This window comes from Gopherus flavomarginatus, chromosome 10, assembly GCF_025201925.1.
Source record: "Gopherus flavomarginatus isolate rGopFla2 chromosome 10, rGopFla2.mat.asm, whole genome shotgun sequence".
NCBI lineage: Eukaryota > Metazoa > Chordata > Testudines > Testudinidae > Gopherus > Gopherus flavomarginatus.
The window spans coordinates 79,762,604-79,788,712 of NC_066626.1; the positions used below are offsets into that span (position 1 = coordinate 79,762,604).

Here is a 26,109-nt window from a genome sequence, read left to right on the forward strand (position 1 = left end):
CAGACCAGTGGCCCAGGACTCAGGGCAGCTGGGACGGACAGGCTGGTGGCCCAGGACTCGGGGCGGCCAGGCCAGTAGCCCAGGACTCGGGGCGGCCAGGACGGACTGGCCAGGGTGCGCAGGCTGGTGGCCGAGGACTCGGGGCGGCTGGGGCTGGTGGGCAGGCCGGTGGCACCAATTTCAAAATTCTTTTCCAAAATGGGACATTAGGCAAAACCGACCTCTCCCCACAAAAAGGTTCAGTTTCGACAAATCGGCATTTTCCAGTGAAAAACATTCGCTCACTAAATTCCCAACTGGCCTTACCCAGTCTAACCTGGACAGCCAACAGCCAGCGGCTGGCCAAGAGGTAGCCGGCTCTCCGAAGGGTGTGGACAAGGGGACGCGGTCCTTCCACTGAAGCAGAAGTATCGTGAGACTTCGCAGAGGAGTTTGGAGGAGAGGTTGGAATGAGCAAAGGGAAATTATCTGATAAACCAGGAAGAAGAGGCTGTTGCAGGAACCTTCATTAAGGCAACAGCGCTAACTGGGATCCTAGTCCCTTTCCAGAAGAAAGCGAGTACAGGCAGCCTATGTAACAATATGAGCTTGTGTTTCCAGAATGTCTTTCACCCCATGCTATACAAACTGCAGGCAATATATAGGCCTGGCTTCAGCCACACATGAAATGCAGCTGCTTCTGGGGTGGAGCGCACTAGTGCAGTGGTGGAGAGGCTGTTTCTTTTTACCTCTCTGCACTGGGTGCCAGAGAACTGGGTCTCATGCACCTGGTTTGCACTGGGGCGGGGAGGTTGCCCTGACATCCACAGACTTTCCCTTGCCAGGCAGGATTTGGAAAGGTGTTATCAGAGAGAATGGAATGTGAGATTTGCCCCCCTCTCCTCCTCCCGGGAGCCGCTCCCTTGGCTGCCAATAGGCCCACCTTTGATCAGCCTCCCTCAAATTTCAAGGCAGGCTAATTGAAAACACAGAAGCTTTTCTCCCTCAGTGCTCCTGTGTTTACATTCCTCAAAATCTCCTCCAAATATCAGAACAGCTCCTCACGTTCTGCCCTGTGCAGGAATGCAGAGAGCTACCCAGAAGGGCCAGGGAGGCATTGTACATTGCAGGAACCAGACATCAGCCAACCCACCCCACCAGTCTCTGGGTCGGACCTGGTCCGGAGTGGTACTCCATTAGCCACGGCATGGAGCAAAGCCTCCAAAGAGGCCCCTCTACACTAGCAAAAACCACTGCATCAAGGGGTCACATTAAACTAGGAAGTCTCCCAAATGCATAGTCCAGCCAAACCATGTCTCAAGCCAGGAAGCAGAGTGTTTTCCCAAGCTCTGACACAACCTGGTCGTAGGACTCTCCTGTGATACTGTGATTCTCCTGGCATGCTGTTTTCTAGGGTAGGCAGCACATGAGGGCTTGCATACAAAGACAATTCTCTTCACATTTAGATGGATAGATATAAATCCCACCCAGCTTCCTTGCATTCCAGTTAGCCAGATAGATGAGTAAATGGGAATCTTCCCCCCCATACACACCTTTCTGCATGATTGGTTCAGCCAGGGAGGACGGTAAAATGGTCAGAGCGTGAGCCTAGTGCTTGGAAGACCCCGATTCAATCCCCTGCCCCTGTGTGATGTCTCTCTGTGCCTCAGTATCCCAGCCCTGCACTGCCTCACAAGGATAAACACATTAAACACTGTGAGACGCTGTATTAACGGGGGAGGCATAAATACCTGGAAAGAGGCCATGATCCAGTTTGTCTCTCTTAGAGTTTGGGCTCCTGTGTCCGATATAAGCAGCACATTGGAGATAAATAAGAGCTCAGCAAACAGGGGACTGTGATGCCTGTAGTGGCTGGGGCTCTCGCATGGGATGTTAGAGACTCTGGTTCAATCCCTGCTTATACTGGAATTGGAAAAGATTCAGAAAAGAGCAACAAAAATGATGAGGGTTATAGAATGGCTTCCGTATGAGGAGAGATTAATAAGACTGGGACTTTTCAGATTGGAAAAGAGATGACTAAGGGGGGATATGATAGAGGTCTACAAAATCGTGAGTGGTGTGAAGAAAGTAAATAAGGAAGTGTTACTTACCCTTTCACAAAACACAAGAACAAGGGGCCACCCAATGAAATGAATAGGCAGCAGGTTTAAAACAGTCACAAGTGTTTTTTCACAATGCACTATAGACCTGGGGAACTCCTTGCCAGAGGGTGTTGTGAAGGTCAATACTATAACAGCGTTCAAAAAGGAGCTAGATAGATTCATGGAGGATCGGACCATCAAGGGCTATTAGCCACGAGGGGCAGGGATAGTGTCCCTAGCCTCTGTTTGCCAGAAGCTGGGCGACAGGGGATGGATCATTGGATGATTCCCTGTTCTGTTCATTCCCTTTGGGGCACCTGCCATTGGCCACTGTCAGAGGACAGGATACTGGACTTGATGGACCTTTGGTCTGACCCAGTCTAGCTGTTCTTTTGTCCATATTCACCCCTCTTTTGCAGTTGCTTTCCATAAGCACTCCAGGGCCCAGACGCTGCTAGTGTGATCTCCCACTAAAAGACCTCTCTTAGCTCAAATACTCACCAGTTCCTATGGGGGAAAGGTTGCATAGGGAGAAAACCAGAGTTCTAGGGTCTACGGAAAGGACTCTACAATTCTTAACAAATATTAAAAGATCCTTTCTTTAGGTTCTGTGATTGCTTGGGTTTTGAAACAATCCTACCACCAAGTATCAATTCTATAGGACCTTTGTCTACGGGACAGCACATCTGAGGCGCTCCGGTACCTCAGCAATGGACACCTTGAGAACATGCTTGACCACACTGGCAGGTAGCACTGTACTGGTCAGTTACATAATTCAGCCAATCAGGGCACAGAAACAATAGCATGTGATTTACGGCACTGGCCAACCCCAAGTGAATTGCAGACCTTGGCCAGGGTCGGTTGACGAATGATCTGTCGAGCAAGAATTACTCACAGGGGAAGTTTGCGCATAATTGCAAATGAACCTGAGACACTCGCAATGCAGATGTGGACAAGTCGCAAAGAGCAAGAAGAGCGAAATTCACTGAATTTGTTACAAACTCTTTATTGCCCTGTTCTGCTGATGTCCAGGGGGATGATCAACCTCCTGGAGTAGGAGGGTTTGAAAACCTACCAACTAGTTCAGGACTCTGCCCAATACACCAGCCTTACCACCCCTGTCATTTACAGCCAGCTTTCTGCAATACATTGAAAACAGTGTTAAAATTACAGGCTTTCACTCCAAGTCATACAGGATTTCCTGGTCCTGTTTGCACGCTACAAGGCTTTGAAGAGAAGTTTGTGCTCTGCGTTGTCAGCAGCCAGTCTGCAGAGAGCCAGCCTAGAGCAAGGTTGAGGGAGTTGTGCTGCGCTGCCTTATGGAGAAGCCTGCTTTGTCTCTCTCTGTTTTCGGTTCTGGGGCGTTAAAGGTTCTGGATTCTAAGAAATGAAGTTGGGTTACACTGCAATCTTCCAGCAAGAAGCTTTATGCTTTTATATCCCTTCTCTGTGTGCACTGTGAACATAAGAGTGCTGTATATTAAGGATCTGAACAGCACCAGAGGCAAGGCTGCTTACAAGCGAATGCACTGGATACACGTTTCTGTGTACCCGGTATGCAGCATTTTCCCAGTGTGACATGCCCCCCCAGTGGGGGTACAAAGGTGTGGGCATTAAGGCACGTAGGGCTTTAACAAGATGGTAGGGGCGCAAGGGAGAGGGGGCAGATGTGGTTTCACTTTCCCAAAGTGGGGCTCAGCTTTCCAAAATGTAGGAACCACATAATTACTGTTATGCTCACATGGAGAAGCCCTGACATGCTGGACATTGTCCAGACACACAGCGAGAGACAGTCCCAGCCCAGCTGAGATCAGGGCCCCATTGTGCCAGGCGCTGCCCAGACACAGCGAGAGACAGTCCCAGCCCAGCTGAGATCAGGGCCCCCTTGTACCGGGCACTGCCCAGACACACAGCGAGAGACAGTCCCTGTCCAGATGAGATCAGGGCCCTGTTGTGTCAGGTGCTGCACAGACACACCGCGAGAGACAGGCCCTGCCCCATCTGAGATCAGGGCCCCCTTGTACCGGGCGCTGCCCAGACACACCACAAGAGACAGTCCCTGCCCAGCTGAGATCAGGGCCCTGTTGTGCTGGGCGCTGCCCAGACACACACCACGAGAGACAGGCCCTGCCCAGCTGAGATCAGGGCCCTGTTGTGCTGGGTGCTGCCCAGACACACAGCGAGAGACAGGCCCTGCCCAGCTGAGATCAGGGCCCCATTGTGCCAGGCGCTGCCCAGACACACAGCGAGAGACAGGCCCTGCCCAGCTGAGATCAGGGCCCTGTTGTGCCAGGCGCTGCCCAGACACACAGCGAGAGACAGGCCCTGCCCAGCTGAGATCAGGGCCCTGTTGTGCCAGGCGCTGCCCAGACACACAGCGAGAGACAGGCCCTGCCCAGCTGAGATCACGGCCCTGTTGTGCCAGGCGCTGCACAGACATACAGCAAGAGACAGACCCTGCCCCAAAGATCTTACAATCCAAATAAACCAGACAATGGGTGAGAGGGAAAACTGAGGCACACAGAGGGGAGGGGACCTCCCACAGCAAGTCAACAGCAGAGCCAGAAATCAAACCCAGCTCTCAAGTCTCACTTCAGTGCTTCATCCACTAGACCACACAGCCTCCGGGGCTGTCCTAGATACCGGCTCTATCTTTTCATTTGAATTTTTTTCACTCTCCGCCTCTCTGCTTTCTCCTCCCCACCCCATTTTTTCCATTAGGTTTTTCCACCCAACCCCCTCCGATTTTCACAGACCCAACGCGATGACGTCAGAGTTAAATCTTCTTAGCGAGGCATAAAAGAATTTGCCGGCTCGATCTCCTTTCACGGCTGAATGCGCCTGCTCGCCCGAGTGTCTCTTGAAAGGGATAGTCTCATTCAGGCCGAAGCGCAAGTCGCCCGAAACTTTCAGACCAGGACTGTCATAACTATAGGTTTGTACCGCACCTGGCACAACGGGGCTCTGAGCAGCCTTTAAGGGCTGCCACATTCTGAGCATTAAGTAGGAGCCACCCAGAAATTGCACTAATTGGACTCTGTCCATTTCAATGGAATTAAACTGGAGTAACTCCAAACTCAGAAGCTGGGCTCTCTCACCAACAGAAGTCGGTCTGATAAACGATATCACCTCCCCCACCTCGGCTCTCTGGTGTAACCCCTGGCACCAGACCCTCTGAAATCGGTTTAAAGCAGTTTAACTCAATTGAGGATTAAGGGTATAAAGCATTTCCCTGTAGGAATGCAAAGCAGCACACGCCAGCAGGACAGCTCCTTAGACTAACTAGGGAGGGACCCAGAGGGACCAGGAACCACGGTCCAGGCTGGGGTACATCGACACCACAGCTGGAGGTGACACACTCATGCTAGCTTGGCTGGCGTTAGCACGCTAAAAAGAACAGCGTAGGCGAGGCAAGGCGAGGAGAGGCAGGCCGGGTGGCGGGACGCGCTAGTGGTCCATGGGCTAGCTGAAGGCACGCCCAGGGTCTCAGATGGGATCGCGCTCAGGTGGCTGGCTTGTGCCAACGCTGCTATTTTTAGCGCGCTGGCTGGATTGAAGCTAGCTCCAGTGTGTCTACGCGAGCACCAGCACATGGGGGCTCTGGACCCCAATAAACAATCAGGCAGAAAGTGAAACTAAGTGGCTCAGGGTTGCCATCCCAGCCCCAGGAAATGCCAAGGACCAGCAAACAGCCTCAGCTGGTGCCCTCCAACTCCTCTAGCCTTAATCATCCCAGGAGCTACTGGGGCTGCAGCAGATATTTATGTCCACATCCTTACCCCTCACCCACCCACCCTCCGAGCTTCACCTCAGGAAGGGAGCGCGGCCTCTTCCAGTTCGAGCCAGGCCCAGGACTGAAAGCTGGCCCGCAGCCCAGCGCCGAGGCAGCCTGCATGGCAGAGGATTGTTTAGGCCCATCTCTGACGCATATCCCTTCCTTTTCCACAGGCTCCCATAAACATTCCTGGCCGTCTGATCCCAGGCCCAGGGCAGGGCTGTGCTCGGGGAGCTGACGCTAACCCAGCGTGTTTCTCCAGAACGTTGCCTCTCGTGGGGCTCGATCGTACCCCAGAGCGAAGGGCGAGGGTAGGTGCACCGCCCTCAGCAGACCTGGCAGGCAGTGCCGCTCGGAGAAGCATGATCCTTTTCACAGCTTTGCTATCCTGCAGGGACTGGGCGTGGGGGGCAGAGTAAATTGTGATGCTCTGGATGGGGTGCAGCAAACCCCACAACCAGCCAACTGGTGCAAAGAGGGGCGGAGCCATGGTTCTCCCTCGTCTCCGTCTGTTTGCTCCTAGGGTGGGGCAGGTCACCTGGCTGCCACCCATCCCTCCCCAGAGCATCCAGAGCAGCATTCCTGATGGCCCTCAAGCTGCGAGTGGGCGATTGCTTCATCATCCTATTCCCCTCCATGGCCACATCAGCATAGGCCTGGTGCAGCCCATGCATGGGAGATTCCGCTTCTGCTCCCTCCAGCACCCTCCGGCATCCGTGGGGCACGGGGAACAGGTTCCCCCCAGGAAATACCTGTCCTTGCTGCCAGAGGACATAACCCCCGTCTCCAGCCATGGTGCAGCATTGCTGGCTCTGGTGACTGGACCACTAACCCAGCTCCTGGAAGCTCGACGCTGCAGAGAAATCCCAGCGTCTGTGCTGCGCGGGGGAGAAGAAAGTTTAAAAGGGCGAGGGCAGCGCAGACCCCCACGTCTATTGCGGATTAGAAAATCGCACGGTTTTTAAGCCTGTCTCATGATTTGGAGGGCTGGGGTGAAAGGGGTTTTGATGCATGGGGCTCGCCATGCTGCATGCAGTCTGCACCGCATAGCACACTCCCCTGCGGAGCTCCACAGAGAAAGATTGTCGGCTCCCAGCTATCAGCGACGGAAAATGCCCCCTCCCCAACCCTCCAGAGCCTTCCCTGCTCTAGGTTTAATAATTAAGCCACGCCACAGCCCTTCACTAAGGGGGACCATGCACAGCTACCCAGGCATCAGCCGACATTTTGCTCAGCATTATTCCATGGCAATTCATTTCACTCCCTCGACACGCCCCCTCCCCCGCCAAAAATAGTTCCTCTGCCAAGCCGAGGGCTGCCCCCCAGGAGTGCCCATAGACAGTTATCAGGCCCCTGCCCCCCCGTCCGCTGGATTGCTTAGCCCACACAGACGTAAGAACAGCAGTTGGTCACCTGCCTTTCTGGAAGATCTACTTTAGCCAACACCAGTTTTGGGGCTCAGAACAGGGGTAACTGGATGCAATTCTCTGGCCTGGGCAGACTAGATGATCTAATGGGCCCTTATGACCTTAAACTCTAGGAGCAGGATGTCCTGACATAACTGCAATCCCACCTGCTCCTGTTTATCTGAAACCCTGCAGTCCTGGCCTGGGGATCGCTGCGCTATCATCCGACCCGCCAAATTAGCTGCATTCCTTCCTCGTCCCCCAGCATGAGATGCATGAGACGCATGCCCCCCACAGCACGTCTCTCATGCTGGGGGACAGGGAAGGGATGTGGATAACACAGCAGAGACCCCTAGGCCAGGACTGCGAGGAGGAGGAGGAGCCCTCTCCATTATCCGAACACGACCGCACCCCCTCCCTGCTATTTGGAGAATGAGGAGAATCCGGTGTTCCCAGGCCTGCCGCCCCAGCACTGCACAGAAAGCCCATCACACATTGTGCATGCGGCCTAACGCTACATTGCTGCATTTGAGGGCTAATGTTCTGCAGATCACGTCACAAGCTCCTGTCCAACCCCGTGTGTTTGGGTCTCTCTCTGCAGGCCTGCTGTGTTGGCACCGCCTTTCTATTAAACACACCTACCATTGGGGTGCCGCCTGCCTTGGCTCTGAGCTGCCATCGCTCCCAGCCTAGGGTGATTATTAAGGAGAACGGGATCCAGAAAGAATATGACGTTTCTAGGGAGCACCAGAATCTCCCCCGTTCCATTCGCAGCGATTCCAACGCCGAGGGAGACAGAAACTTTCCCACCAACCACTCACTGCTGGGGCCCAATTTGCAGCACAGCCAAGCAGGCCCGGCTCCAGCTGAAAAGTCTCCTGCATCCTGCTTCCCCCAGGCCGAGCGTGACAATGGTGCATAAAGCCAGGTCTAAGCCTGGCCCCAGGGGAGAGCACGCCCATCTAGGTAGCATCAGGGCCAGCTCCAGCGTTTTTGCTGCCCCAAGCACAACCCCCCCACCCCCCACAATCGGCAGCACTTCTAACCACCGCTGCTTTATTCTTCGGCAGCAATTCGGCGGCAGGTCCTTCCCTCCAACAGGGACTGAGGGAGCTGCCGCCGAAGAGCCGGATGTGCCGCCCCTCTCTGTTGGCCGCCCCAAGCACCTGCTCGCTGCACTGGTGCCTGGAGTGGGCCCTGGGTAGCACTGGCCGGCGAGACATCGCGCCCAATCAGCTGGGGGTCTCCCGACACGGAGAGCAGTCAACGAGGACTGTAGGGCCACCCGGGATCTTCTCGAGGCTGACCCTCTGTGTTACACCGGGCAGAAGGCTTGGAGATGCAGCCTCCACCTTGGGCACAACATGGTGCCTAGGCTGGGATGTCCAGAGCCACCGCACCAGGGCACAGGCAGCAGAGCGGTGGGACGCGGCGGCACTGGGCCGGAAGGGAGCTGGGGATGCAAAGAGGATCTGAGATAGATCCAGAGGCGGCAGGGGGTGGCCGCGCTGGTGGAAGGTCTCCCGAAGAAGGAGCTCGCCCGCCCTCACAAACCAAACCCAGCGCTGCAAGCAGGCTTTGTCTGCTCTATTTTTAAACTCAAATCTCCGGGGCTTGCCCCAGGGAGCAGTAAGTAGGAACAGACTCTGCCCCCACCCTCCCGCTGAAGGTCTCTCCGGAGCCAGACGCAGCCAAGAAAGTTAATCACCGAACTGGCAGCCAGGCGCTTCATGCCTGTTCTCAACGAGGCCTCAGAGATCAATAACAATGAAATAATCTGAGTGGCTGGGAGCAGCAGGGTTCAGGCCTGGGGGCTCTGGGAGGGGCACTTACTTTGCTGCTAAACATACAAAGCACGCCCAGGTTGAAACGCACGCAGGCTTGGTTCATGCCCAGCGCGCTGACCTCGCTGCTAAGTGCCCCAGGCACGGTGCCCAGAGGAGGAGAGAGCCCAGCACGGAAAGGGTTAAACTGAAATGCACAGCAAGGCCTGCTGATGTTACAGGTGGGAGGGAGCGGCTGGACATCCCTGAGCATCAGCTGCATGGGCTGCCTGCGAGGGGAGAGGCTGCATCTGGGCATCCACGCCAGGCTGGGCTTTGCAAGGGAAGGAGATCAGGGTCTGGCTTCCTTTGGCAACGCAAAATAAACAAAAACTCAACCACTGTCAAAGTGGCTGAAAACATCCCCAGATGTTTTCCGCGCTGGCCTCCTGCCCCAGCCCTGCCTGCTTCCCACGAGGGGAAGGTCAAGTGGCGAGGGAGACGCAGACCCACACAGAGGAAGTCAGTCCTCCCTGTTGCTAACCCTGGGACCCGGAAGGACGGAGGGCTGAGAAATCCCAGGAGGAACAGAAAGAGAACGTACGGCTGGAGGGGGGAAGCACAGTCACCCCGCCGGCCTCCCGTTTGCACCCGGCCTGCAGCTCAGGGGTTGGCTTTTCCCCGCCCGGATAAGGGCCCCGCTGTCAGTATGTTTCTCTTTGCACCGAGGAACATGCTGATCCCAAGGTGCAGCCGCAGGGGTTATTCCCAGGGTGGGTGGACATACCTGCGCGAGCTGTGACCATGCTAGCAGGCTAGTAACAGCTGCCCCATAGCAGCCCAGGCCCTGGGAGCGGCTGGCCACCCGAGGATTCACCTAGGCTCTCAGACGGGATCAGCCGGGGGCAGCTGGGCCAGCCTGCTGCCGTGGCTACACTGCTATTTTGAGAGCACGACCTCAAGCAAAGCTAGTGCCCGTAGCTGGAAACAGCACTGCCCTGCGTAAACGACGGCTGAGGCTGGCACGAAGTCTCCCGGGCCAGTCCCCAGCTGGTGGCAGGTCAATGGAGTGACGCTAGGTCCTTCTCTGGCACCTGTCACCATCGCAGCAGGCCTGGTTACACAAACTCCCAGCCCCGCCCCACAGCTGCCCGTAGGCGGCTCGACTCGCAGCACTGGAGGGCGTACTTCCAAGCACCAGCAATGGCAGCCATGAGAACCAACTCTTCTTCGCCTGCGCCTGGCCTCTCCCCCGGAGGAGCAGCCTCCCCAGACGGACGCAGCCCCTCGGCTGCACCGGGATACAGCCGCTTCCTAAGACAACAGTATGGTCCACAGAGATCTGTCGACAAACCACAGAGATTCCTTTGCATTGCTGGCTGGAGCAAGCCAAAGTGCTAAGTATTATAATTAGTAAGGGTAGGAGCTACTTACAGCGAGAGGCAGTGTGACCCAGTGGGTAGGCCACTTGACTATAACTCAGGAGACCCACGTTCTGTTCCCATCTGCTGGGTGATGTCGCCTTTCCATGCCTCAGTTTCCCTCCCCCCCTTTCTCCATCTGTCTTGTAAGCTCTTTGGGGCAGGGACTCAGGAACCTAAACCCCACCAACTGTCAATGGGTGTTCGGCTCCTAAGTGCCTCAGTCCCTTTGGAAAAGGATCGTCAGGGGTTGCAGAACTGGCCATGGCGACCCCTAAATACCTTTACAAATCTGGGCCTTTGGATGCAGTCGGCACCCGGCCCTGCAGGGCCCCATTCTCAGTGGGAGCCTCTGGGACGATACCGCACTTCAAAGAACGAATGCTCCAGCTCTCATTGACCCCTGAATCCCACGAGTTCAGCTGATGGGGGGGGAGGTCGACAATCCCGCAGCTGCACACAGCCCTCAACAACATGCAGAATAAGCCGGGGTGGGAGCAGATTTTGCCAAAGGGATTCAGATGCTACGGTCCAGCGTGACCTCTAGTGATTTCAATGGGACATCAGTGCTGGTCTGTCTCTTTCAGCACCTACGTTCCTTGGAAACACCTGGCCCAGGGTCTGACGCCTGGGGAGCGACTGGCATCCACAAGGAGGCCTGAGTGCCGGGGAACAGCCTGGCAGCGGCGAGGAGGCCGTCAGAGGATGGATCCAGGGAAGGGCTGGGCCCTCCAAAGGGATCGGAACAGGGCGCTCAGCGGGGTTGCCTCAGTAGTGAGAGATGAGAGGGGGGCACCAGCCTTGGGGGGAGAGCGGAAGACGGCTGACAGGCTGGAGGAGTAGGGATGCAGGAACCATCTCCAAAAGGGACGGGCTTGCAAACAAAGTTCGCTTCTAACTCATGCCAATCCCTGCCATGCTGGTGGCTCCAACGGGCAGCCGCACGAGGCTGGAGGGGCACTGCTTCTGAGGGCAGATCCTCAGAGATGGTCAGAGCCAGCCCACCAGTTTCTCCAATCAGATCCCCCCTGCAGCACGGGCATGATCCCACTTTGCAGCCTCCTGCGGAGGCCTTGCAGGACCAGCTCGTCCCCATCTCTCTCCACTCCTCGGGATTGGCCTGAAACCAGGGCCTTCTGCTCCACGAGAGCCCAGCTGCAGTTCCAACCCGCGCCCCAGGAGGCCGCCGAGTCACCCGGTTGCCTTGGGGACGGTCAATGTTGTCACAAAAACACCCACTGATGACTTCAGGTGGGGAAATAAACAGCGGAAACAGAGGCACTTTGGGGAGACAGACCCCCCTGTTTCTATACAACGGGGCTTGAGGGGTTGGGAGGGGCACGAGACCATGAGAAAAGGGTGCATGAATTCTCCCGTGAGCAGTCCGCACCTTCCCTTGGACCAGCACCTATGTCTGGAACAGCCCTTCTGGTCTGGTGCCCCGTGCCACCTCCTTCTCCTCCCCTGCTCAGGACTCACCCCCTTTGTCCAGCACAAACCCCCCATCATATCCCAGTACCGTCCACTCCCCCCACCTCTTTACACTGGCCCCTCAGGCTTCCTCTGGCAAGAAGCAAGCCGATCCCTCCGGTGGACCCAAGAACCAATGAATGCCGACAGACAAGCGGTGCAGAGAGGTTACAGGAGTCCAGTTCCACCAGGGAATATCAGCGAAGTGTCAAAGGACAGCTGGTGGCACATGGATCCTCAGTATTGCTGTGAAATGGATGTACCAGCACGGCGTAAGGAGTTCGGTACATACTCTGACAATACAGCCGTAAGGGCTGTATCAAGGTGCTCAGCCGGGTCTACACTAGAAAATTAGGTCAGTATAACTACATCGCTCAAAGGTGAATTCTTCCATCAACCAGGCTGCTGCTTCTTGGGGAGCTGGACTGCCTATGCCAACGGGAGAATCTCTCTCATAGATGTAGGGGGCATCTACACTGAGGCACTACAGTGGCTAGCAGATTAAAAGAGACAAGTCACCAGCAAAGGTGAAACATCGGTTTTCTGCCAGACAAGAGCTGCTTAGTCCTCTGTCTCTTGATGTGCAAACTAAGTATTGGCTCTGCCACAATGGGCCCCCTAGTCTGAACTGAATGCAAAGGACAGGTGGTGTGGAATTCAGAAAGCGGCTCACAGGAAGGGACAAGGAGCAGGGCGGCAAGGAGGACCCTCTGCGAAGGAACACAGCGAAAGGTTTCCTCCTCGCCCTTTTTGCATCATGTCGAAAAACAATTAAGAGACCTTAAGGGCAGCTGAACTTCCCCAGGCAGGAGGCTACCCAGTTAGTTAAGTTTAAGCTCGACAAAGCGTGCTATGATATTGTTTTATACGTAACCACTGGCTTCCTGTATCCTTGCTCGCGGAATCTCTGGCCTTTGTTTTCTTGCGGCTGGAGTCATTTCACGCTATGCAAGTCTTGTTTTCACTGTGAACAGATCTCAGTGCCGCGGGGCTAAGCAAAGTACTGGCCCTCCGTTGACTCTTACAGGCCAGGGTGGACCGGTCCTTTGGGGACAGCAGGCCTGGTACTTCTGGGAGCGTTCGGTGATCAGGGGCTGGACGCTGCAAGGAATGCCCCACGCATGCAGGACTGGTGCATGCCTGTCACACTTCCTGCACAGACCGCATGAGCCCTGTGGAGCCTGGCAGGCAGCGCTTGTGTTGCGAGAGGCGGCTGCAGTAGGGAGAAGGGGATGTTGCCATGTCGTAGGAGACCCGAGGTCCACCTAGTCGGGCAGCCAGACTCCAAAAGGGGCCAGGTTATACAGAAGGTATAACCCACCACGCTGCACAGCACCACTCTGGGGGTGGGGAGAAAGGGCGTCCAGACCCAGCTGGAGTTATTAAGGGGGGGTGTATAGCCCTGGTCCAGGGTTGGATGTGGTGAAGCATGGACCATAGGGTAAGGAGAAACATCATGGGTTGCCCAGAGTGATCCCCTTGCAATTTACAGCACCCTTCCCACGAAGTCTCATCTTAACCCATTCCCGCATCGCACACAGCGATGGCTCCGCAGATGCACCCCCAGCATGTCTAGTCCACTGTCTCATTGCCCTAACTGTCAAAGGGGATTTTTCCACTTAATGTCTCCGTGACACTACACCCCATATTCTTCACAGAAATATTGTTATGATATGAATATGATATGAAGATGGGTCATGCGATGATGTCACCTGGTACGGGGTACCACCTTGGACACGGGTGGTGGCACGGGACACAAAGGATTCCCCCCTTCTGTAAATCCTACTTAAAGCTGAGAAGTGACTCAGTCAAGGCTCTTCTCCTCTGCCTGCCCGCCCAAGAAGGAAGACAGCTGAAAACACCTGAAGAAACAAAGGAACTAAGCAGAGGAAAGGCCAGGGCTGAGAGAGGGGTCTAGCCTGCGAAGAGAAATCACTGGAACTCTGGGCTTTGGAAACTGCAACCTGCCTAAACTACATGTAGGGTGAGGAAATACTACACCTCTACCCCGATATAACGCTGTCCTCGGCAGCCAAAAAATCTTACCGCGTTATAGGTGAAACTGCGTTATATCAAACTTGCTTTGATCCGTCAGAGTGCGCAGACCTGCCCCCCCGGAGCGCTGCTTTACCGCGTTATATCCGAATTCATGTTATATCGGGGTAGAGGTGTATGTGTAACCTGGTTCTTTAGCGTATGAAGCTTAGTTGACGTGTTTTGTTTTATTTGCTCAGTAATCTGCTTGGTTCTCTTTGCTGTCCCTTCTAATCACTTAGGATTTACCTCGTGTAGTTAACACATTTATTTCTGGTTTATACCAAAACTCGGTTTGTTCAATTCATTACTGGGGCAAGGGGCAAAACGCTGCGCATATCTTCCTCCATGCTGGGGGAGGAGGGGGAATTTCATGAGCTTACGCTAGATGGATTTCTATACAGCACAAGACAATATAATTTGGGGGCCACACTCCAGAGGGGGTGCGCACAGGAGTGCTGGGCATTCCCCTAGCTGAGGCCTCCCCCGGAGAGCTGATTGCCGACTCTGTGTGATTCTACAGCTGGGTGTGTCCCTACGTGTGTGGGCTGGAAGGGGGCTTGAGAGCCTGTCACAGGGAGGGAAACTGAGGCTGGTGGACAGGCAGGCTCAATGGGACCCCAGTGGCACCCCAAAAGGGGGGTCCAACCCATCACAGTCTAGTCTAAACTTCTCCTTCACTGGCTTCGAGTGGTTGCTCCTTGTCCTACCATCTACCAAGGAGGCTGGAACAATTCCCTTCTAATCACACCCTGTCGCTGCAGAGGTAGCTATTGACTAGGATGCTCTCTCTATTCCTAGCCAACCCAATCAAGCCTCAAAGGAGGCACTCGGGTTTCGATCTCTTGGTCTTGCAAGTGCTTGTGTCGTTGTGGCTCAGGAACTGACACAGCCCGTCCCACTGTAGTAGCCAGCCCAGGGGTATTTGACCACTGAGCTTGGCCCTTTGTCTCTACTTCAGTCTCGCTCTTGTCTCCAGCCAGCTGCGAATCTTTGCCATCACCAGCCACAGCACAGCAGCTGGCAAACTGGATTCCTTTGGAGAAGCCCCACAATCTGCCTCGAGCTCGTCTTGGCTTTTTTCTTTTAGCAGCAGATTTCTGACAGCCCCAGCTAATCTTCTGTTTATTGCACAAGTAACGTGCACACAGAGAACGGCATGTTTCCATCCAGGGGTTTTCCATGCCCAGAGAATTTCTCAGCTGTTTCCTCTTCTCCTCCCTCCAAACCACTGCCCGCCAGCACGGTCCTGGACAATCACTGGGCACTCAGAGCAGATGGGCCCCCACCAGGCAAGCAGCCCATCAATGTGATAGAGGGTTTTGCAATCGGTCTGCAGGCAAGGCCGGCAGGAATGCTCCGGGGGGAACCACACGTCTGATTGGGGAGTGTGAAGGAAGGCGTGAGCACTATCCCGTTCCAGATACTCGGGGACAGAGTTTTATTTTTCCAGGGCTGCTGGTGCTCCAACCCGGCATCTGGCTTCCGGTGGGGGCCCTGCTTACTTGCTCCCCACTCAGGATTTGTCTGAGACATAGGGTGGCCATGTGGTTTGGCCAAAGCCACAGGTGAGTCAGTGGCTCAGCTGGCGTCAGAAGCTGATGATTTCAGCTAGGACGCCACCCCCTCCAGCCTGGAGATTTAAACGCGGTGCTAGGAGCGTGCTGCTTTCCGGGAGTCGCCCCGGAGGCTAGATCATGACCAGGGATACAGATGGTCCTGTCGGGGACTCTCCGCGGGAACGCTGTCCCCTGGACCCCACCACGCCCAGCAATTCAGGCTAGTCTACCTAGAAAGCACCTAAGAGAACCGTGCTAGAGGTGCCCGCAATGGCAGGGATATGATTAAATGAGAGACACCCAGAGAGCGCTGGCCAAGGCCCCACACACTGCAGAGGAAGGCGAAAAAACCCCAAAGATCCCTGCCAAGCTGACCTGACCCCACATGCGGCGATCAGTTAGACCCTGAGCATGGGCGCAAAGCCAGCCAGCCAAGCAGCGTGCGGGAAGAATTCTCTGGGCCACACGGAGCCCTGGGCCTCCACACCCAGTGTCCCATCTGCAGCCAATCAGAGGAAGGAGTTCTGGGCCTCACACCCTCTGTATTTCAGATGCCCCAGGTCAGGATGCTCCAGTATTTTGCCCATTCCCCCTTCCCCTTGCACACCCGGCTCCTCCTGGGATCAGCAGTGTCTTTAGACCGTAAGCACATCCGGGGAGCCTGATTCTCCACTGCCACTGCTCTGGCTGCTAGTGCTTTGCACGGGGTGGCAGGGGAGGGAATGGTGACACACAGTGCAAGGCAATGGAGCTTCCAGCCCTCTCATGACACACTTGGGGACTCATCCAGCTACCACCAGCCAGGGGAGACTTTCCATTGACATTAAAGGGAGCCAGACTGGGGCTCTAGGGCCCTCACCCTTTCCAAAAGCTCCCAGGGGATCAGATCCCAATACTAAGTAATAGAGCCTTTGCAGGATATTTGTGACCTTCTCCCAAACAGCTGCCCAGCCAGTAAATTGCACCCAGCTCTAACGCTCCGCACAGCGCTTGTTAACTGCGGTCTTGGTCTCTGTCCTGTATCAACCGCTTTGGATGCTTCTCCCTCAGGAGCAGAGCGCGAGCCCTAGAACATGGGAAGGGAAAATGATGCAGTAGAGCAAAGAAAGAAAGAAAAGGTCTGGTTGCACCTGGCGGAACCAACAACGATCCAGGGCCTGGGGGAAAATCTCTGACAGGCAGGTAGGTTATAAGAGGGGTGATCGGGAGGTTCCGTTCTCCCTATCCCATAGCACAAGAACCAGGGAGATGCAGTGAATTTAGAAATTCAAACGCGGTCGAAGAAAACGTTTTCACATCACATATGATTCTCCTGTGGAACTCACTGCCACAGGAAGTCACTGAGGCCAAGACTCAAAGAGAGACTGCACATCGACACAGAGCACAAGAATATCCAGCCTTGTCCTAATAATTGTGGAAGGACTATTAAACCTTCTGCTTCAGGGCCTGAGCCGATCTCTACCTCTCAGAGACCAGAATCAGACCTGATGCTGGGGCAGATTAGCTCCTATCTGCTCCTGGGGTTCTCACACTTCCCTCTGACCCAGCTAGTGCTGGTCACTGTCAGAGGCAGGACACTGGTCTGGACGGCCCTCGGCTCTGAGCCAGTCTGGCAATGCCTGCGTCCCTGCCGTGTGCTCATCTCTGCATGCGCTGTGCTCCGGGGTTCCCCCTGCCCTGCCCCCCATGCTCAGATCCAGGCTTCGGCATTGCAAGGGGTACTGCCTCCCCGGACAGCAACCACGCACCTGCGCAGCAGGGACAGCCTGGATTATGTTTTCATTCAATTGCCTATCAATGAGGGGTCCCTGTTCCACCCTCCAAGCCTTCACCTGTCGCTTACCTGTGTTGTTTACACAGCAGCAGGCTCAGACAGCAAAGTCCCTGCCACGTCCAGTCTCAAACGTCACTGGCAGACAGAACAAACAATCCCGATAGCCGGGGGGCGAAGGGGAGAGGAGATAGCAGAGAAGAGGGGGTGAGGGGGGCTCTACCTGCAAAGTGTCGATCACTGACAGTGCTGCATTCACCAGCGTCTCTCTGTCTGTTTCCAGATTTGGGGGGGTGTTCCCCCTTTGAAGACTGTCAAGCTGAAGAAAGGACAAAGGCAGGCCCAGATCCAAAGCCCACGGAGGCCAGTGGAAAGGTTTGGGGGGGTCAGGCTCAGACTGCGGTGGCTGGCAGCTGAGCCCCAAGACAGGTTTTCTCCACCTGGGTCACCAGATTTTACTCAACAATCCCCCAGGTGTTCAGCCACGATTCCAGCTGACTCCACCCACCAAGGTCCAGGAAGGGATATGAGGGCTGGGGGCACCAGGGAAAGAGAAGGCAGGATTCAGAGGCTCTGGGCTGATGGATTAGCCAACTCTTTTCTGGCATCCTAGTCTCCCGGCCTGCCCGGAGCAGCAGTCAGGCTGGGGCCAGGCACCCTGGGGTGGAAGGAAACCCTGCTGCCTTGCGGGTGGATGGAGGATGGTAAATCCCGGGGCAGTTAGTCATGTATTGCTTGAGCTCTGTTTGGGAAAGGCAGCCCCCTGGCTCAGCACACGCGTCACTCTGCCAACAGCCCAGTGCCCGCACCCGCCGGGCGCAGGGGCGGGACTGTTGTGCTAGGAGCTGGCCATCCTGAGCCCACAGGCTGCACCGGGAGATAGTCCCGCTACGCTACAGCTCATCTGTGCACACTCTGAAAGCAGGTACCCCGGCGCCTGATCATGCTGGGGAGGGGATAAGGCAGTAGAGCAAGACGGAAGGAGATGAAAGAGAGGCAGCGTGGGCCAATGGATAGAGCACCGCACGGGGACTCAGGAGATTGTGAGTTCTATTCGTACCTCTGCTGGGTCACTTCCTGTCTCTATTTCCCCTCTCACCCTTTGTCTGTTTGAACTGTGAGCCCAGAGACTGTCCCTCATTGGGTGTCTGGACAGCACCTTGCACAAGGGAGCCTGATCTCGGCTGGGTTCACCAGGGCTGCCGTAATACAGACAAGTGAGAATTAACCAGAAGGAAACTGAGCAAAGGGAAGTTTAGGCGAAAAACCAGGAAGAACACATCCTTAACGCTGCGATTTCTTCAGCCAGAGGCACACTCCCCTAAGGGCAGTGGTGCAGTGCTGGGGAGCATTAGACCTAAGCTGGCAAACCCCAGGGAACCCCCGGTATCGGAGAGCAATGGACGAGGTGTGACCCAATGGGTCTTTGATCTTTCTGAGTCTCGGGAGAAGGGATTGCAGCCCATCCCCTGCTCCCGCATCAGGCTGTGCATCCAGCTGCATTGGAAAGGTCAGGGGAAATCTGCTGGCTTCTGTGCTGACGTGCCGGGCGCTGTGTTTATGTATGAAGCGACTGGTTAAGATCACAGCATGTTGTGCTGTGCACTTTGTCCCTTCCCTCTCTCAGTATCTGCAGATGTTTTCTGCAAAGGGTGAACAAACAGGAAAGGAGCAAGAATTCACTGCTCAGTTTGGTGTGGGCAAAAAGGATGGATTTCCCCAGATTCAGTCTAAGGCTAGAAGAGACCCCCATGGTCACCACCTCGTCTGAGCTCCTGCATAACCCAGGCCAGGGTACGGCCCCGAAATCATTCCTGGTGCAAATATTTCAGAAAACCAGCCAGTCTTGATTAAACAATGGCCAGTGATGGAGAATCCATCACGCCCCTTGGCAAACTGTTCCAATGATTTGTTAGCCTCACTGTTAAAATTTTGCACCTTATTTCTAGTTTGAATCTGTCTAGACTGAGGAGCCCTCTTCTCAGATTTCTGTTCCCAGGTAGGTACTTAGAGACTGTGATCGGTCACCCCTTAACCTGCTCTCTGTTAAGAACAGATCAAACGGAGCCCTATTGTGCCACTTGCGGAAGCCCTTCCTGATTCCAGGTGACGGTTCGGTCACTCTCCGGAGCAGAGAGACTGATAGCCACTAGCTAGTCTCACAGGAGCCACAGCCATGGGCCAGGACCCCATTGCGCTAGGGGCTGTACGAACAGACAGTCCCTGCCCAACAAGTAGACTTGCACTGAGTGCCATCCTGTTCTCATGTTACAGGACCGGGCACACGGGAGCTCCTGGATGGCCTGCTCTGTAGCACACCGTGTCCGGTATCCTTTTATCTGATCTCCCCAGCTCCTTTCCATACTAGAAAGTCCCCATCATTCTTAATGGCTCCTACCCGGATCCCCACCACCCTGCCTCCCATCAGTCACACTCCATCTGCAGGGTCCTGATCAGATGCTGCGGTATCGAACAACAACTCTGAGTAGCCTGGGGAGGGCCACGTGTTCATCGCTCACCACTCGCTGCAGGTAACAGTTGCTCAGGCTGCAAGTTTCAAAACTGCTTTGATTACCTGCCAGCCCCGCCAGCTGCCCTGCCCTGCCAGCCCCGCCAGCTGCCCTGTGTCGGATCGGCAGGACCGATGGAGGAAGAAATGCAGCTGCTTGTCTGCTAGGACTTGTCCAGGTCCAATGCTAGGGCACGAAGGGACCAGTGTGACCATCTAAGACTCTGCAGGACAGAGGATTTCCACTAGCTTAGCTAAACTGGTTTAACTCAAACTGGAGCAAGCCTCTGCATGGATACTCATTTCACCTTCTGGGGGAGGGGGAGCTGATTGCATCTTAGCTTAAACCAATTCCTGACTGACTTCAACTACCCTGAAATCACCTGGGTTTAAACCAAAACGTGTCCCCACGACTTTCGGCGCTGGGTTAGTGGAATCAGTTTGACATCACACACCGGCGCAGCACTGCAAGTAGACCATCCCCCCAAGGAGCTGGTGGAGGGATAAGAAGGTCTCTCCAAGGACCCTTAGCAAGGAGGCAGCAATCTGATCAGGCAGGCAACGTCTGGAAGGCAGCTGTCCGTTTCGGACCGGAGGCAGGGCTCATGCTAGGCCCTTTCGGGTGAGCCTCCAGCCAGCAGCTCCCTCCCTGGTGTCGTTGGCAGAAGGGAGGGTTTTGCCTCAGCTCCAAGGCCTAAAAAGGCAACATTTCCAAGGCTCCAGTGCAGGCCTGAGCGCACGGCACCAAGGGTTGGCTCTGGCCCACGGGCTCCAGTCTGCAGAAACTCTCCCGACGTAACCCTGCCACCTGCCTCGGCTGTTTACCCAGCCCAGCTGGCAGCAGAATGCCGTGCCCAGGAATGCCCAACGCTGACTGGACTCAATCAGCATTCCTGCACTCCCGGCATGTGTCATGGCCTGCGTCCCCCAGGCAGAAGACGCCGGATTATCCCTACATGGGCTCCGCTCCTCCACACCAAAGGAGGGTTTAGACTCCAAGGCAGGGCAAATCCATGCTATGGCTTCTTCTGTGGGCTTGCCCCACAAAGCCCAATGGCCCATCCTGCTGGCCAAGGAGGAGAGGTGGAGCTCTGCTAGGAAGTCTGTCTACACCTCTCCTCTTCTGAGCCTGGCAATCCCCTCCTCCTCCTCCAGCATTCCAGGAAGTACTGCCTCCAGAAGGCAGGACTTCCTGAAACAACGCCACTAGAGAAGTCTCACCTACATTTTAAGGAGAAAGAAGAGATGGAATTGATATGCCAGGCTCATCAGCCCAGAGCGTTTCATTCATGTCACGAGAGCAAAACACTCATGTCCCAGGCTATAGATCCTTTGCATGCTGGAAAGCACACTTGTATTCTGAAAACTCCTGACCAGACATGGGACGCCAGGCATTACAATACAGGGCAGCCCATGGTCCTTAGATGACAGCACTGGGCTGCCTATAGCATCCGACTCTGCTGATCCTCGTACCTGCATGCCTCACCGTGTACCAGGAGCAGCGCCTCTCCTGGCAAACAGCTCTCGCCTGGGCCAGGAGGGGAGGAGAAGGGCCCTGGGGTACAGGGAGCGGGGAGGAAGGCTGCCCAGCGGGGCAGTGGAAGATGCAGGGGGTGGGGGGCACCAGGGAGCAAGGGACAAGAATGAGTTTCATTATCTTTAACGAAGGCCAAAGCTCGGCTCCCACGTCACAGTGGGAAGCGCCATGAGCATCGACACGTTGCCAAGGGAGCGGGCAAGAGCATTGCCATGGGGATGGGGAAAGGGGAGGTGCCCACAAGACGATGTCGCCTGCCCAGGGAGGTCTGAGGACGGGGAGGTATTGGCAAAGCCTGGTGACGCTGGCCCCAGGCCTGTGAAGAGAGGCCGGGGGGCCCAGGGGACTCGCTGGGCGGGAATACACACAACAGCCCCGGCCTGCAAAACTAGCATCTCCAGCCAAAGCTTTGATGGCAGAGCCATGGAACAGCTCAGCAGCTGGGATCGCTGCGTGTTCACCCGCCCGGCTGGGAGGGGTTCTTTGGCACTAGGGCCTGGGAACCCATCCGGCTCACTCCGGGACTCTCGCTTGGAGACTGCGCTGAGGCGGGAGCTGCCGTGGCCTCGCCACGCACAGTCACCGGGACCCCAGAGGGCTCCGCTCTGCCCATCAACGCCCAGCGTGGTCATCCTGCCCCACCCCAGCCGCGCCACGAAACAACGGCCCAGTCACCCAGAGCACGCCTCCTCGGGCACGACCCCCGCGCACACTGGCCCTGCCCAGCCCCAGCCCCCGCGTGCCAGTCAGCTGATCCGCCGAGCCCTTCGTCATGGACAAGGCTCCCTGGAAAGCTGCAGAATCCGGCCCTTCCCCTGCCGCTGGGAGCTGGGGTGCCCCCCACTTGAGCTTCCTGGGGACCAGGCCCTTCCCCTGTCGCGGGAGCGGGGTGAGCAGGGACACGCCACCCTAAGGAGACACTAGGTGAAGAAGGAACCTGCCTGCAACCGCATCTTCTCCCTGCCTAGGCAGCGGCTCTGGGCTTGCTCAATCCACGCCACCGCCTCAGCCCGCTGTCCGGGTCCTCAGGATTGTCAGGCACGACAGGCTGCCTGTGACATTCCACCAGCACTGAGAAACGGTGCATCACTCTCCCTGCCACGGCAGGGCCAACGCCTGCTGTCTCGGCCCAGGCTGGACCCGGGCACCGGAGCGCTAGCCGAGGGAGGGCTGAACTGCAGGGCCAGTCCCGCCCCTGCTGCAGCCACTGGCATCAACTCTATTAGAAGAAGTCATTTGCTCTTTGCTGCCAGGGGGGCCCAGGCAGTCGAGGGGATCGGGGCGTCGGAGGAGTTTCCACAGTGTGTTTGGTCCCCGGCCCCACGGCTGATAGCACTACAGGCATCAACGGTGCTCGTGGGTCGGGGAATACAGAGGACCCCCATTTATTCTACAGGCCACTGGCAGCTGTCATGTGCAAACAACCCCTGCCACTTCCTTAAGGCCCATGGTCAGCTAACCACCTGCAGCAAATAACGCCAGGGCGAAGGAGGGGAGAGGGAATAAAGCCTGCAAGCCAGTTTCATCCCAGGGCAGTGCTCTGTCCAGCCCCGATCACTGAGCAGGAGTGCCTGATCCTGCCAGGGGCCGGGAGCCTCCCAAGGGGTGGCTTGGCTAGGAGTAGAGGGTGTTCAGCACCCTGCAGCATGGGACCCGGCGACCTACGCCCCAAACTCCCGCTCTCATGTGGACACAAAGTTCTCTGGCGAGAGGCATGGGAAACACAGCGCTGATCCCGCCACACGACCCCCGGCGCTGACAGCTGGGTCATCCAGCCAGAGCGCAGATAAGGGAGGGAGCAGTCCCCAGCCCAGGCCAGCGGGTGAAAGAGATGTCCACGGTGCAGAGGGAAAGAACCGCTGATCCTTGTCAAGTCTGCAGCCAGCCAGCCAGCCCGGGACATCTCATTAACACTCGATGCTCTCCTGAAAACAATGGGCCACCCGCCCCGCTTGACTGGCTAAAGAAGATATTTTAAGTACTAGATCGTTCTTGGATTAGGTCTGTGGCACCTTGTCCTAGTCGCCATGGTGGGGTGTCCCTTTAAAGCCCCCAGATGAGTCAGTTCCTGGGTTGCCAGTGCATATGAGCTCCTTAAAGGGGCCCGGCAGGACTGGCTCTCTGCCCAGCTGGTCAGGTCCCCGGCTTGAAGAGAGAAAGCCCAAGGGGCTTTCAGCAGCGATCGCGCTTGGGCTTTGGGGGTCCACACAGGGTCCACTCACTAGCTGATGGGGTGAGGCCCTGGGGACTGAAGTCCTCTGCGCATCCACAGCAAAACAGGGTGTGCATCCCCCAGGCAGGGCCCACCTCGCCCACCGCTCAGGGTGTGACGCAGCCCCCTCTGGGCCATTAGCTATCAATTCCTATTCGGCAGCATCTGGGCTAAGACCCCTCACAACGCATTTCACCTAGGGACACAGCCAGCTAGTGAGGTGCATCAGACGGGAGCCAGCAGACCTCTGTGGGGCAACATTGAGGGAGCCCCCAGCCTGCCATGGCCCCTTCTCCCCCCAATCCACGCCAGCCCCCTGCCATGACCCCCCTCCGCGCTCCCTGTCTCCACACACACACTCTGCCCCTTCTGCACAAGCGCCCCTTGGTTCCTGCCAAGGGTCATTAGGAGTTTCCGATCCAGGCCTTTGTTTTGCCCTTCTCCGCGCTGATGCCTGGTTCATTTCCAGGCCTGTGAGGGCCATTTCCTTTTCTAGGAACACAGCAGACCAAGCCTAAAACCAGCTGCGCGGGGAGCAGGGGCCAAGCTAGGCAGGCAGCAGCTTTCATTAACTCTCTCTTGGACCGGAGCGTCCGTGTGCGCCCTGCCCCTCAGCTCAGAGGGCACCCGGGAGGCCCCCCGCGCGTCCTCACCACCCTCTCAGCTGGTGACCGCGAGGGGCGCAGGGCTAGATCCCAGCTCTTTCCTCTCCATGCCACTGAACCACCTGGGCACTCATTAACCCGCCGGATTAACCATTGCTCATTCCACAGCCCCAGCCTCCCGGAGAGCTCAGACCAGCCAGCTGAGCCAGAACACCCCGGGGGGCAGCGGGGAGGGGAGGAATTAACCCTGTGTGCTCCCACGGGCGAGATAGGGGGCTCGCTGTCCCATACAGCCACCGCTGTCTGGAAGGAGTAAAAATGCCAGGTGGCTGGCACGTCTCACGCAGGACGGGGGAGAGGGGTCGGAGCCGTCGGTGGGGCTGGCTGGGATCCCGCCTGTTGCAGTTGGTCAAGGAAACATTTATGCTCTTTTTGGTTGATGCTCCGGCACATTCTTCCCAGCCCTGCCCATGGCATCCTCCTCCTCCTCTCCCCCTGCATCCCCTGCGTGCACACAAATACACACACACACACACACACACACACACATACTTCAGTGACCAGTCGCCACCCCACACTTGGCCATCAGCAGGTGCACAGCTGTCACCACACCATTAAGATAACACCCGGGAACTGCAGACGCCTTTCCCAGCCCCACCCCTGCCCTGCCTTCTCTCTGCTGCTCCAGCCAGAGCCAAACTCGCCCCATCTCCTTTGCCCTTCCCCTGCCACCTGCGAGGTCAGATACCAGGGTGGTGGGCAACGTGGAGAGACATGGAGCTAGTGGATTCCCTGTGCCAGTCCCAAAAGTGGAGCAGGGGAACACACAGGCAAGAGGCAGCAATACCAGCTTAACACACAAGTGTCAGACGTGATCCAAACAGCTGTCGCATGGAGCAAGGGGAGCAGAACAGACCGAGACTTCCTCCTCATCCCTGGCGGGACAGCGCTGATTGTCGGGGGGTTACACCTGCCACGGGATTTGATCCCGGTGTCACAGCCGAGAACAAGATTCCTGGGGAAGCTGCTGAGCACAGCCAGGCATCCCACCTCCTCTATCTTCTCCGACACGCTCTGCCCCGCATCACAGCCCTCCCAAACTCTAGCTGCTCCTGGCTTCCAAAGAGGGACCAGTCCCCCCATCCCCCAGCGGCGCTTTCCCCTTCGGCAGAAGCCTTGGGCGGCTCTTACCTGTTTCATGACGCTCCCAAAATCCATCCGGTTTCACTCGGCCTCCGAGCCGGTTACATCCAAGGACCGGGCGTTCCCCTGGCCGGCGGGGCGAGTGTGATGGGAGAAGCGTGGGGCTGGGGCGCGAGAGGGTCCCGGCGTCGCTGAAGCGCAGGCTGGCGGGTGTGAAGAAATTAAAGAGCCGTCCCCCGGGGAAGAGAGAAAGAGCCAGGCACAGGGGGTGGAGGAGAGGGGGCTTGGATTCCCACAGGCAGAGGGAGAAATCGAGGCAGCCCCAAGCGTCTGGGGAGGGTGAGGCCAGAGAGCGGCGCGTGGAGCGACCGAGTGCAGAGCAAAAGCTTGCAGGACTGCGCAAAAGGGTTTTTCCTTCCCACCCGCCCAAGCTCCAACTCATTAGCAGCCTGGGTTTTTTTTTTTTTTTTTTTTGTCCTTCTTCCCTCCTCGTGCGCGCTGCTGTCCAAGTATAACACACACACACCCAGCCCCACCACTGCTGGCTGGCTGGGGCCTCCCCCTCCGGCCGCCTTAAGGGGCATGGCAGGCCCATCTGTGTAACCAGAGGGCGGGCAAGGCAGAGGGGGCTGGAAAAGCACAGGACGGGGGAGTCAGATACGACAACAAACTAGGTCATCCGTCCTGTTTCCAAAGGCTCCTATGCAAACAGACAGAGGGGCGGCCTGTCTGGCCCTTATCACCCGCCGCCCGGCTGGAGTGTTTGGCATCTCTGCCCCGCCACGCTGGGAGGAAAGTTATCCTGGAACTGGTCTGTGGCACC

At 56.5% G+C, this 26,109-nt stretch overlaps 1 protein-coding gene across 9 annotated transcripts in view; it reads right to left on the minus strand.

Moving 5' to 3' along the window:
• TNS1 (tensin 1) overlaps window positions 1-26,109 on the minus strand; it is a 280,050-nt gene that overhangs the window by 170,291 nt on the left and 83,650 nt on the right. For 2 of the 9 annotated variants that reach the window (XM_050916926.1, XM_050916925.1), the window contains exon 1: window positions 25,335-25,763. The exons of the other annotated variants lie outside the window; for them this stretch is intronic. In XM_050916926.1, the coding sequence (XP_050772883.1) occupies window positions 25,335-25,361 (27 nt within the window). In that variant the 5' untranslated portion in view covers window positions 25,362-25,763. Of the gene's footprint in view, window positions 1-25,334; window positions 25,764-26,109 lie in introns of those variants that run through there. 9 annotated transcript variants of the gene reach the window in all.